The sequence below is a fragment of the Amia ocellicauda genome, chromosome 5 (genome assembly GCF_036373705.1).
Source record: "Amia ocellicauda isolate fAmiCal2 chromosome 5, fAmiCal2.hap1, whole genome shotgun sequence".
NCBI classification, from domain to species: domain Eukaryota; kingdom Metazoa; phylum Chordata; class Actinopteri; order Amiiformes; family Amiidae; genus Amia; species Amia ocellicauda.
Genome location: NC_089854.1, coordinates 18,696,608 through 18,708,896, shown reverse-complemented (window position 1 = coordinate 18,708,896; position 12,289 = coordinate 18,696,608). Strand labels below are relative to the sequence as shown.

The window sequence follows — 12,289 nt, the reverse complement described above, 5'->3', positions numbered from 1 at the left end:
CAGAATGAGAACATGGATCCATCATGCCTTGTTACCACTGTGCAGGCTGGTGGTGGTGGTGTAATGGTGTGGGGGATGTTTTCTTGGCACACTTTAGGCCCCTTAGTGCCAATTGGGCATCGTTTAAATGCCACGGCCTACCTGAGCATTGTTTCTGACCATGTCCATCCCTTTATGACCACCATGTACCCATCCTCTGATGGCTACTTCCAGCAGGATAATGCACCATGTCACAAAGGTTGAATCATTTCAAATTGGTTTCTTGAACATGACAATGAGTTCACTGTACTAAACTGGCCCCCACAGTCACCAGATCTCAACCCAATAGAGCATCTTTGGGATGTGGTGGAACGGGAGCTTCGTGCCCTGGATGTGCATCCCACAAATCTCCATCAACTGCAAGATGCTATCCTATCAATATGGGCCAACATTTCTAAAGAATGCTTTCAGCACCTTGTTGAATCAATGCCACGTAGAATTAAGGCAGTTCTGAAGGCGAAAGGGGGTCAAACACAGTATTAGTATGGTGTTCCTAATAATCCTTTAGGTGAGTGTATATATATATATATATATATATATATATATATATATATATATATATATAAAATCAGTTTAAAACATTCTACATATTTTGTAAGATACCAATGCGTATTAATGTTTAAAAAATAATAGACTAAATATAATAATACAAATATAAAAATATATATTTATATATATATCACTTTCACTGATACACCTCTTACATTACAATTCTCTATTTTGCATTTTCAGTAATCAGCCACTGTCTTAAGTTATCATCTGTGCTTTGTTATGAGATTGCAAATGTGATTAAATACAAAGTCATTTCTATTACAGTGAAATATGAATGCTGGCAATAATTAGGATCTAATGAATACTCTTTTGTAGTTTATATTAATCGCTCTCAAAGTGCATCAAAACTCTGCACTCTGTTCTGTGCAGTCTATTACAACTACAGTGCCATATTGAAATGAGCACCCATCTCTCCCACAGAACAGACAATACAAATGTAATGATTCTACATTAGCATCTAAATCAGGCACCATTCAACACACAAGACCAGGCTAACAGGCACTGGTGTGTTTGTGGCTGCACCATTTTGTGCTTGGCGTTATGATGAGTCACATTCATGTTGTCTCTGTGTCTGAGACTGCTTATTGTAATGCAGTTACAGGTCTTTATAGAAGGTGAAGATTTGACTACAACCCTCGTCAAACTGAAGAACATTCCAATTGTAGTCCCAGAATTAAATTCTCTATTAAGCCCAGGACAAACATGCATGACACAATCTTGGTACTATTCATTTATAGGACTTCAGTCTCTCTTATGAATCACACAAGATCAGTAAGACCTTATACATCTGTAAAATAGTGTATAATAGTCAGCAGTTCCAGAAAACCAGAAATGGATCGAACTGCTGTCCAATCAGTAGTGGCAGGTGAGGGGAAAAAGAGTAAGTGCGGAAAATCTAGTGCAGCTAAATTAAGGGGACTCAGGCTGTTGAAGGTGGGGAAAATGATTTAACTCTTTGTTACAGGTGCATTCCTGACTTTACCAAAAGCATGACCTGCTTCACTGATGTGACTGAAAGGTTTCAGAGTCTTTTGGGGTGACCTATACAAACCTCCTGGTTTGTGTCTCCCTTTCCAGGACTAGGACTGGAGATCCCTGTTGTACTGGACCAGATAAAGCCTAAGCATCCTCACTTTCTTCCAACAGCTTGTCTTTATTCCATATTTAAGGCAGTAAAAGCTTTTAAAAGGTCTTTAATTGCACTCAAATTATGACCGACCACAGGGGGAGGGAGCGACGGAGAGGGAATGAAAGCATAATTGTAGGGGAAAGCATGTCGATTAGCAGCGCTGTCTTTATTTTCGCCATGCTCTTTAACATGCCAGTTTGAGAATGGAGGGAAGGGGGGGGATGCAGAGAGCAATCTGCATAGCTCTTAACGAGGTGCCAGGTTATTAGTGGTAGAAAAACACTAAGAAGAAAAAATAGGAACTTGTTTCCATAGTAACCTCATAACTAAGTAAAGGATTAAGGTATGGGGTGTGAGGGGGGGAGGGGGTGTAATTATGTAAAGAGCAGGAAAACAAACCTGTCCAATCATTTTTACTTGGTCGATTCTGAAAAAAAAAAGATATAAAAAAAAAACGTATTTCACTTTTTGAATTGTACTGCACTTAAAAATTGACAAGGCACTCATTTGGATGAAACATAAACCCATTACCCCTCATTGCCTGGATATGTAACTTGAATTAGCCTTTATTTTTTGTTAGTCCTGGTCCAAGATTTTGTTACACCCTGTTACAATGTATAGGTAGTGGATTGTGTTGGATGAATGACTATAGCCATTTTCTATTCGCTTTTTTCTGATGTTTTATTCTTATGCTCATTCAAGCCCCCCGATGATCATTTTTACTATTTTGCCCCTAGGGTAAGCCTACTTTTCACTGAGATCCTATAATTTAAAGAAGGTTATATAAATGCATTAATTTCTAATGTGTCTGAAGTTGGATCTAAATGTGTTGCATTCCTGATTCTTTCAGCATTAAAGCACTATTTGCAACTTGTTACAAGAACAACTTCTTTTTCATCTCCTACCCTTGCATATAAATGAATATAAGGGGACTGTGAGACTGCAAAATAGTGTTCTCAAAACCTGCACAGCCCCAGTAAATTCGTTATTATAGGTACCTTAACTATGTTGCATAAGGTGATATTAATTTTAACATATTAAGCAATTGATTAAGTTATTTAATTGAGGGCTGGGGTGGAATGATACTGTACTGTAGCTCTCTTGGACAAGGGCTGGAGACCTTTGCTGTACTTTTCTTTACTGTACTGTAATGTACTGTACTGTAGCTCTCCAGAACAGTTATTCTGTTATTCAGAAGCACAAGGTGATGCAATTAAGTTTGTTTGGAATTAAATACATTTTTAGGTGAGGGATATTAGTGGTTGTAATGTGCAGTTAATTCAATTTTCCTTCACTGATCCATGTTTGTGTTCTGAGTGTATCTGTGTCCATTGATGTATTTAACATGTCTACCTAGATCCAAACACTGTGGTTGTGCTCATCATTTGAGAACATGCACATCAGGATCTATTACTATCTATGGAAGATAATGAAGGATCACTAGTGGAAAAAACAACAACTCATCCTTCATATTCGATTATCTGTTGTGTATCTGAATTCTATCAGATATTGCGTGTAAGGAAACTTTATTTATTGAACTTTATTTCTGTTTATCACGCCATTCTATCCTGTATAATAGAACTGCAGTTGAAATTGCCCCAGTGGCGTACTGGCTTATAATTTAGCCCATTATGCAGCGTCTCAGTGGGGTACTCAGATTATAATACAGAGAACATTTATCACTTTATTAAGATGGTCATTTATTCCATGTCAGTGCCTCACATAAATAACCTAGCTGAATATTCCGCCAGTGGAAGGGCATGTAGACCTTAAAGTTTTTTGGCTAGTGCTTTCTTTGTGTGTTGGACATTGTTCAGCCAAGATGGATTGATATGAACCTGTACACCATTCATATTTTACACTCTGTAGAAGAGGCTAAACTGGGACAGCAGAAGTCAAACTTTGACCCACATCTACGGGTTTTCCAGATCTCTAACAAGATCTAATAAAATTGTGATTGAATTCATTACAGAATTTAGATGGAAACAAAATCCCTGTGTGATTTTTAAAATCTGTGGCCAGTGGCATAAAACCCCTTAAATGTGCATGGTAACCCGAAATTATAGTTTTATTAAACTTTACATGTTGCTATGTATATGTATGCTATATCTATAAGCAATAAGTATGACCATTATGGTCAAACAAATCACCTCACCTCACCTCACCTCAACACATGCTCGAGTGTTGGGACAGCATTTTTTTTAAACAACACTTGTTATTACAATAAACCAAACAAGTTATTTTGTATAGCTTGTAGTGGAATAAGAAAGATACTATTTATCTTGCAAGCACACATTGTAACATACATTACTGTTCATTAACTTTTTCATACAAACCTGCATGTGGTATACAGTGGGGGATATTTGATCCCCTGCTGATTTTGTATGTTTGTCCACTGACAAAGAAATGATCAGTCTATAATTTTAATGGTAGGTGTATTTTAACAGTGAGAGACAGAATAACAACAAAAAAATCCAGAAAAACGCATTTCAAAAAAGTTATAAATTGATTTGCATGTTAATGAGGGAAATAAGTATTTGACCCCTTCGACTTAGTACTTGGTGGCAAAACCCTTGTTGGCAATCACAGAGGTTAGACGTTTCTTGTAGTTGGCCACCAGGTTTGCACACATCTCAGGAGGGATTTTGTCCCACTCCTCTTTGCAGATCCTCTCCAAGTCATTAAAGTTTCAAGGCTGACGTTTGGCAACTCAAACCTTCACCTCCCTCCACAGATTTTCTATGGGATTAAGGTCTGGAGACTGGCTAGGCCACTCCAGGACCTTAATGTGCTTCTTCTTGAGCCACTCCTTTGTTGCCTTGGCTGTGTGTACATGGCCCCGTCCATTGTCCCTTTGATGCGGTGCAGTTGTCCTGTCCCTTTAGCAGAAAACCCCCCCCCAAAGCATAATGTTTCCACCTCCATGTTTGACGGTGGGGATGGTGTTCTTGGGGTCATTCCTCCTCCTCCAAACACGTGAGTTGAGTTGATGCCAAAGAGCTCGATTTTGGTCTCATCTGACCACAACACTTTCACCCAGTTCTCCTCTGAATCATTCAGATGTTCATTGGCAAACTTCAGACGGGCCTGTACATGTGCTTTCCTGACCAGGGGGACCTTGCGGGCACTGCAGGATTTCAGTCCTTCACGGCGTAGTGTGTTACCAATTGTTTTCTTGGTGACTATGGTCCCAGCTGCCTTGAGATCAATAACAAGATCCTCCCGTGTAGTTCTGGGCTGATTCCTCACTGTTCTCATGATCATTGAAACTCCACGAGGTGAGATCTTGCATGAAGCCCCAGACCGAGGGAGACTGACAGTTATTTTGTGTTTCTTCCATTTGTGAATAATCGCACCAACTGTTGTCACCTTCTCACCAAGCTGCTTGGCGATGGTCTTGTTGCCCATTCCAGCCTTGTGTAGGTCTACAATCTTGTCCCTGACATCCTTGGACAGCTCTTTGGTCTTGGCCATGGTGGAGAGTTTGGAATCTGATTGATCGATTGCTTCTGTGGACAGGTGTCTTTTATACAGGTAACGAGCTGAGATTAGGAGCATTAGGAGTGCTCCTAATCTCAGCTCGTTACCTGTATAAAAGACACCTGGGAGCCAGAAATCTTGCTGATTGATAGGGGATCAAATACTTATTTCACTCATTAACATGCAAATCAATTTATAACTTTTTTGAAATGTGTTTTTCTGGATTTTTTTGTTGTTATTCTGTCTCTCACTGTTAAAATACACCTACCATTAAAATTATAGACTGATCCTTTCTTTGTCAGTAGGCAAACGTACAAAATCAGCAGGGGATCAAACTTCAATGTATTTTAAGGTTTTTGCGACACTTTCAGTGAAAAAGTGAACTTAAGGTGTTTTGTGCATCTGCCCACTGGAGTTTGAGGCGTTAAACATTCTTGCAAAACTCGCAGGACTGTGATGTGTGGGAGTATTGGGGGTGGAGTGGGGATGGCCCTGCTGTGTAAAAGTTGGGGAACGCACCCCTCCCCCTCTGCCATCCCCCTCACTGAGTGTCCCAGACCCCTTTCACTGGCCTGAATGGGGAATCTCATTAATATTCCCCTGCCATCGCCCCTGGGACCCCAGTGTACAATAGGCAGGGGCTTTCATGGCAGTGTCTGGGATGGGGGTTGCTGTTGTAGGGGTGTGTGTGTGTGTGTTTGGGTCAGTATGCACGTGAGTCTGTCTGTCAGTCTGATGGGCCTGTCTTGGAGTGTGTGAAGCTATCCACTGCCCCTGGGGTAAGGAGAGAGAAAGTTTCCAGGCAGTAGAGTGACTGACTATAGTTGACCATCCTGCTTGACACTCCCCTGCATCACTTTACATTTGGTGCTAAACATTTAGGGGAATGAATGGAAAAGGGTAGTGATCGATACTTAGCTAAATCATCCTGACATGTTTTGGAAAAAAGCTCCTTGACACCTGTCTCGCTCAGTGTTTCAAGATGTCTTCTCGTGCTCTGTGTTTTCAGGTGGGGGAGGGGAGTGCCTCCCTGGCATAACCTTTGACCACTTCCAAAACGACCATTGAAAAGAGAAAGGAATGCAAGTAGCTTGGGCTATTCTGCCCCCCTGTGACGTCATGGATGATGTCTACTGTAGTAGTTATAGTTCATGGTGGTTGAGCAGTAAGAGTTAACCAAAGCAAGTGACTGAAATTTTTAACCAAATATGAAGGATTTTGTTTGCTAAAAGGAAAAAAGGGCATGTATGCCACATGTCATAAAGACATATTATATTAACTGATAGACTTCAGTTGTTTTTATGTAAACTAAAAACTTTAAAAACTTGTTAAATGTTAATTATGGATCTGTACAAATCATAGCATCTGATTTTACATTTCTTGCTATGAGCCTGGTAGCCTGGTTTACCTAAGAAAGACGAACCAAATGTGTTTGATTGCAACTGTAGATTTCTTGTATTTTAGAAAGATTCCAGGGATGGGCACTGTGCTGCAACTCTCTTGCCTAAAATGCACTACATTTCTTTTGGCAATGCTTTATTGCTGCTCTATTTGGATGCCTACTCCTTCTGCATGCTAATGTCACTCTGCCATTGCTAAATCATTAAGCTTAATAATTTAAATGCATTTTCCCTGGCCTCTGTGCCTCTAATATATTAAGTGGGTCCACACTATTAGCTTACATTAAAAACGCATTTCCTCCTGTGGTGCTAAGGCATTCAGTGGCAATTGGACACAAAGTGGTTCTTATTGTGACTCATTCTTAAGAGTGGCTCAACCTGTAAAAGCCTATATTCCAGGTGTCTCTTGATTCCAGACACAATAGTACAGGTTCCAAACTGGGCCCTGTAGTTCAGACAGAAAGGGTTCCAGTGAAAGTGCTATATCCCAGACTGACTAGGACCCATAGTGGAACCAACACTGTTTGGACTATAAGGCCCAGACTGGGCCAATCTGCGACCTATAGTACATACAGCACTTGTTCCAGTCTTAAATACATCATAGCTTTTTGTGACTGGGATTCCGCACAGGGCATAATTGGCCAAGCACTGCCAGACTTGGACTTTCCCCGATTAATACCCAGTGTGGCTTATTGGGCACTTGTTAGCTCTGATGTGTTATTAATGAGTGCTACATCAGTTCTCTGTACAATGCTCTTGCTCAATACTGTGGACAATGAAAATATGTGATTAAAGGAAATGACAATGGCATACAGATTTTCTGAAATCTCTTCTGTGTTAGCAGAAGGGTGGTAGTAGTGAATTGAATTGGAAAGATAGCAATGGCTTTTATGTATGGTATGTATATTTGTGTATGTTTGTGTAAATATATAGATATAGATACGTACCTCTTCCCCGATATAACATGGTCCTCGGGAGACAAAAATCTTACCATATTATAGGTTAAACCATATTATATCAAACTTGCTTTGGCCTCAAGCATTTATGTAATTAATAGTCAGTAAATCATTTTTTTTAGAACTAAAATGATGTATGCAGTAAATACATCTGTTCTACAATGGTTACTTTGTATCTCCTTTCTTTAATTACTACAATTATTTTATAAGCTTACTTAAAATATACAGTGAATTAACAACACAGGTACTAAAACCTGCTGAATACAACCATGTGGGCTTAGTTTCATCATACATCAATCGTTTGGTCTGCCTGTAATGCTTAGGAAAATGTAAAATTCTCATAAAATATCAGAAAACGGCTTTAATTACACATCCTTACAAATTGTTGTAAAAAAGGATTTTAGTATTTTAGCAAATAGGAGCATGAGCCACGAGGGGTCATTATTGGGGCACGAATGGCAGGAGCTTCAGTCACAAAGACTGCTCAACTGGCTAGTGTTCTCGACAAGCGGGTGAGTGCATGTGTGGACTTCACAGTCACCAGATCTCTACCCAATTGAACACCTATGGGAGATTTTGGACTGACGTGTTAAACAGTGATCTCCACCTCCATCATCAAAACACCAAATGAGTGACTATCTTTTGGAAGCATGGTGTTCCATCCCTCCAGTAGAGTTTCAAAGACTCTAGAATCTATGCAAGGCACATTGAAGCTGTTCTGGCAGCTCGTTGGTGGCCCAACACCTTACTGAGATACTTTGTTGTTTTTTCCTTTAATTTGTCACGTGTCTGTATAAATATAAATATAAAAATAATATAATAAAAAGGACGATACAGCTGTTTTGGAAAAAATCTGAAAATTAAATGCGGCTCTTGCATGCAGATTCAAACCCACTGTCTCTTCTGGGCTTTGTTTCAACGGAAATCTTAAATCTTTAAGAGAACTGAAAACTTTTTTTGCTAATAAATAATTCACAAAACCCACTGCTTTCTGCTCTTGGTCCTTGCATTAGGTTCCCCAATGTTAGTTCTGTTCTTGCCAAGAAACGTATCAAACAGGACTGTGTTCACTGTGTTTTCAGCCCAGCTAATAAATTGCTGTTCCCTTGTAACTGTCTAAACAATGTGTGACAAGGAATTACAATGTATCAAACACTCCCTGTATTTGCATTGCATGGTTCGACATAAGGGACTGCTTGACTGCCCAACACAGGTTCCAAGTTCTGTTGGGCAGGCTTCTTTGCTAGATTACATGCCTGATGGGGCAAGTGATCATTTTACCTTATGTCATCGTGGCTGAATTGTTTATGCGAAAATTCTGGCAGGTACATTTTTAGCGGGGCAAGTAAAATGTCAAGGCATCTTCCCTGCTGGGCAACCAGAATTTAAAAAATATGTCACACCCTGCATTCTAAGTTCTAAGGTCCATTCCAAGGTCATTGAAACAATAGACCTAAATGAGGGGAGTCTGTCTCAGTGCCAACCTAACCCTATCTAATGTTTTCATGTGCTGAAAGGGGCCTATCAAACAAATATCTTTCTTGTTTAAGTACAGGGTTTGTGAGGGCCCCTGTGTTAAGATGGAGATGGAGTTCTTGTAGATTCATTTGTAACTAACCATGACAAGGTTTGCTATTTTAAAGGTACCACAGAGATCTTTAATGTACGGAATCTGGGTTTTAACTGTTTTTGGGATGGATTTAATTTAAAAAGCACTTACACCTATAACTCCCTCTTGCTCAGCCTATATCACTAACACCATTGCATATGATATACCAAGACTACGTGGGGACGTGATTCAAGTCTTCAAATTCATGAAAGGCATTGACCACATGAAACCAAAGGAGCTTTTCCAGATCTGCAGGGACACACAGACCCAGGGACACAAATGGAAATTGGGCTTCAAGACATTCAAGACATTCAAGACAGAAAACAGGAGACGCTTCTTCACACAGTGTGTTGTTACAATCTGGAACAAACTCACCAGTGATGTGGTTGAAGACGACAATTTAGGAATATTCAAAAATAGACTAGATAAGATCCTTGAAACACTTAGTTATTAATGGACACCAAACGAGCACAATGGGTTGAATGACCTCCTCTCGTTTGTAAACTTTTTCATGTTTCTTCTTATGTTTCTTATTTGATTTCTGTCACTGGCTCCTATCATACTGGATTCCAATGATTAAAAAAATACAGTCTCTCTCCCCTTTTAAACAAAACACCACTTGCTAGGCTATGTCTTATTACAGCTGGAATCCTAGGCACTGGTAAATTTTCAATTTGAAAAATTGGCACTGCTCCTTCCTGCTCCCTGTCCCAATCAGTTTGAAATATTTGGTCCAGAAGTAAGTTTGCCCCCTATTGCTCACCAAGATAATTGAATTCCAGTTGCTAATTTTCCTTCTGATGCCTGCCCAGCCCAACCCAGACTTTCCCTGGCTCTTGAAATCAGAGAAGATTGGGAGATATGTGTAATAAATGTGTTTTTATGTAAGACTACAGGTCTATTTTCAAAATACAGTGAATGACTCCCAATCCAATGGCCAAGATGGAATTAATTATCATTACCTAGCCAATGGCTTTACATTCCAAAGGTGACAACAACATGTATTTGATTGGTTTAAATAAAATAAAAACACAAAAACACCTAGTTAATAGTTATTGGCTGTTTGTGAGTTCAGAAATTCGATATCAAGCAAAGAGCCTGCTGACTAACAGACTCAACACCACAACCATAAATAAAGGCATCCTTACTCTGTATCCTATTATTATTATTATTATTATTATTATTATTATTATTATTATTAATAATAATAATAATAATAATAATTTCTTTCAGACGCCCTTATCCAGGGCAACTTTCAAAATATAAGCGCAATGCAAAGTGCAAAAATACAGTAAAGTTCAAGGCATAAAACATTATACTGCTGTTGTACCTTTAAGGATCAGTACATGTTTCTCACTTCACTTTGATGTCCTGTGTACATTTTTCTCATAATACATCTGAATCTTAATTAGAAGTATTTATTTGTAGGTCTTCTTTTTCTTACACTTCCCTCTTTGTCTCTTCTAGTTGTTGGGAGGTCGATGAGCTCCCTGGCCACAGATCTCTTCGAGCAACACCTGGGAGGACATCTGCTGCAGGTGAGAAAGGGGTTGGGGGTCTTGTACAGTTCACATTGGGCTGTGCAGTTAGTATGAGCATTTACAGTTTTAAAATAAGATTAAGTCCTTTATTTCCTGTGGAAGATTTTGCCTGCTAATGAGATCTGGGGTCCATTGTACCAGAGAGAGCAGTGTCTAAGATGAATAAGTGAAACTGAAAGCTGCAAATGTATCACTGTATTAAGATGATTTATTGATACATAGAATAGGATCAGTACAAAACAACCCGTTCCTAAGAAGTGCTATTTTTTTTATTATCCTAGTATATAAATATAAATATATAAATTGTATTGTGCCTATAGAAAGTCTACACCCCCTTGAGCTTTTTTCACATTTAGTTGTGTCAGTGCCTCAGTTTCCATGCATTTAAATGAGGATTATTTCCACTTATCTATACACCATACTCCACACTGTTCAGGGGAAAAAGTTTTCATAGTGAAAAAAATATATATATTAAAAATACTAAACTGAAAATTTGAAATTTCTCCACAATTGGCAGCATTTGGAAGCACATTTGGCAGCATTTATAGTTTTGAGTCTTTTGGGATAGGTCTCTATCAACTTTGCACACCTAGATTTAGCATTTTTTTACCATTCGTCTTTAGAAAACTGTTGAAGTTCTGTCAAGTTCCTTGGGGAGCATTTATGGACAGGATCTTCAAGTCATGCCACATATTTCCAATTTGGGGTTGGGGCTCTGATAGGCCACTTAAGGACATTTACCTTTTTCCTTAGCCACTCCATTGTAGCTTTGGATGTGTGCTTCAGATTGTTGTCATACTGAAAGGTGATCTTCTGTCCCAGTATCACCTTTCTTGCATAGACTCAAGGACTCTTCTGAGAAACATCCCCATAACTTGATGCTGCCACCACCATGCTTCACAGTAAGGATGGTGTTCTTTGGATGATGTGCTGTGTTGGGTTTATGCCAAACATAACACTTTGCATTTAGGCCAAAAGATTTCATTTTTATTTCGTCAGACCACAAAACTTTTTATGACATGGCTACATTTTTTTTTTTTGGCATTCTTCAAATGATATTCAAGATTTTTCAAGATATTCAAGGTGTGCTTTCTTGAGTAACCTAAAGGGCAGATTTTTGGAGTGCTTGGGATATTGTTGTCACATACACACTTTGACCACTCTTGGCCATAAAAGCCTGTAGCTTTTATAAAGCCTCTTGGCAGACCCTCTGATCAGTCTCCTTCTTGCTCAGTCATCCAGTATGGAGGGAAGGCCCAATTTCGGCATGGTATTGGTAGTGCCATACAACTTCAACTTCCATTTTTTAATAATCGTCTTTGATATTGTCAAGGCCTTTGGTATTTTGTTATACCCCTCCACTGATCTATGCCTTTCAACAACTTTGTCCTGGAGTTCTTTTGAAGGTTCATGGTTGAGTCTTTGCTTTGAAATGCACTACCCAGCAGAGGAACCTACAGAACCTACAGGAATTGTTGAATTTATCCTAAAATCACGTGAATCACTACAATTTAACATAGTTGGAGGCCACTTAACTTGGAGTGTGATTTTGAAAGTGATTGCTTACAAGGGGGGTAGACACT

General features: G+C 39.2%; 1 protein-coding gene across 1 annotated transcript in view; it reads left to right on the top strand.

Moving 5' to 3' along the window:
• The window catches only part of npas1 (neuronal PAS domain protein 1), an 82,077-nt gene that overhangs the window by 34,585 nt on the left and 35,203 nt on the right, over positions 1 to 12,289 (top strand). The window contains exon 4 of the mRNA XM_066705745.1: positions 10,633 to 10,703. Coding sequence (XP_066561842.1) covers positions 10,633 to 10,703 — 71 coding nt within the window. The remainder of the gene's footprint in view (positions 1 to 10,632; positions 10,704 to 12,289) is intronic.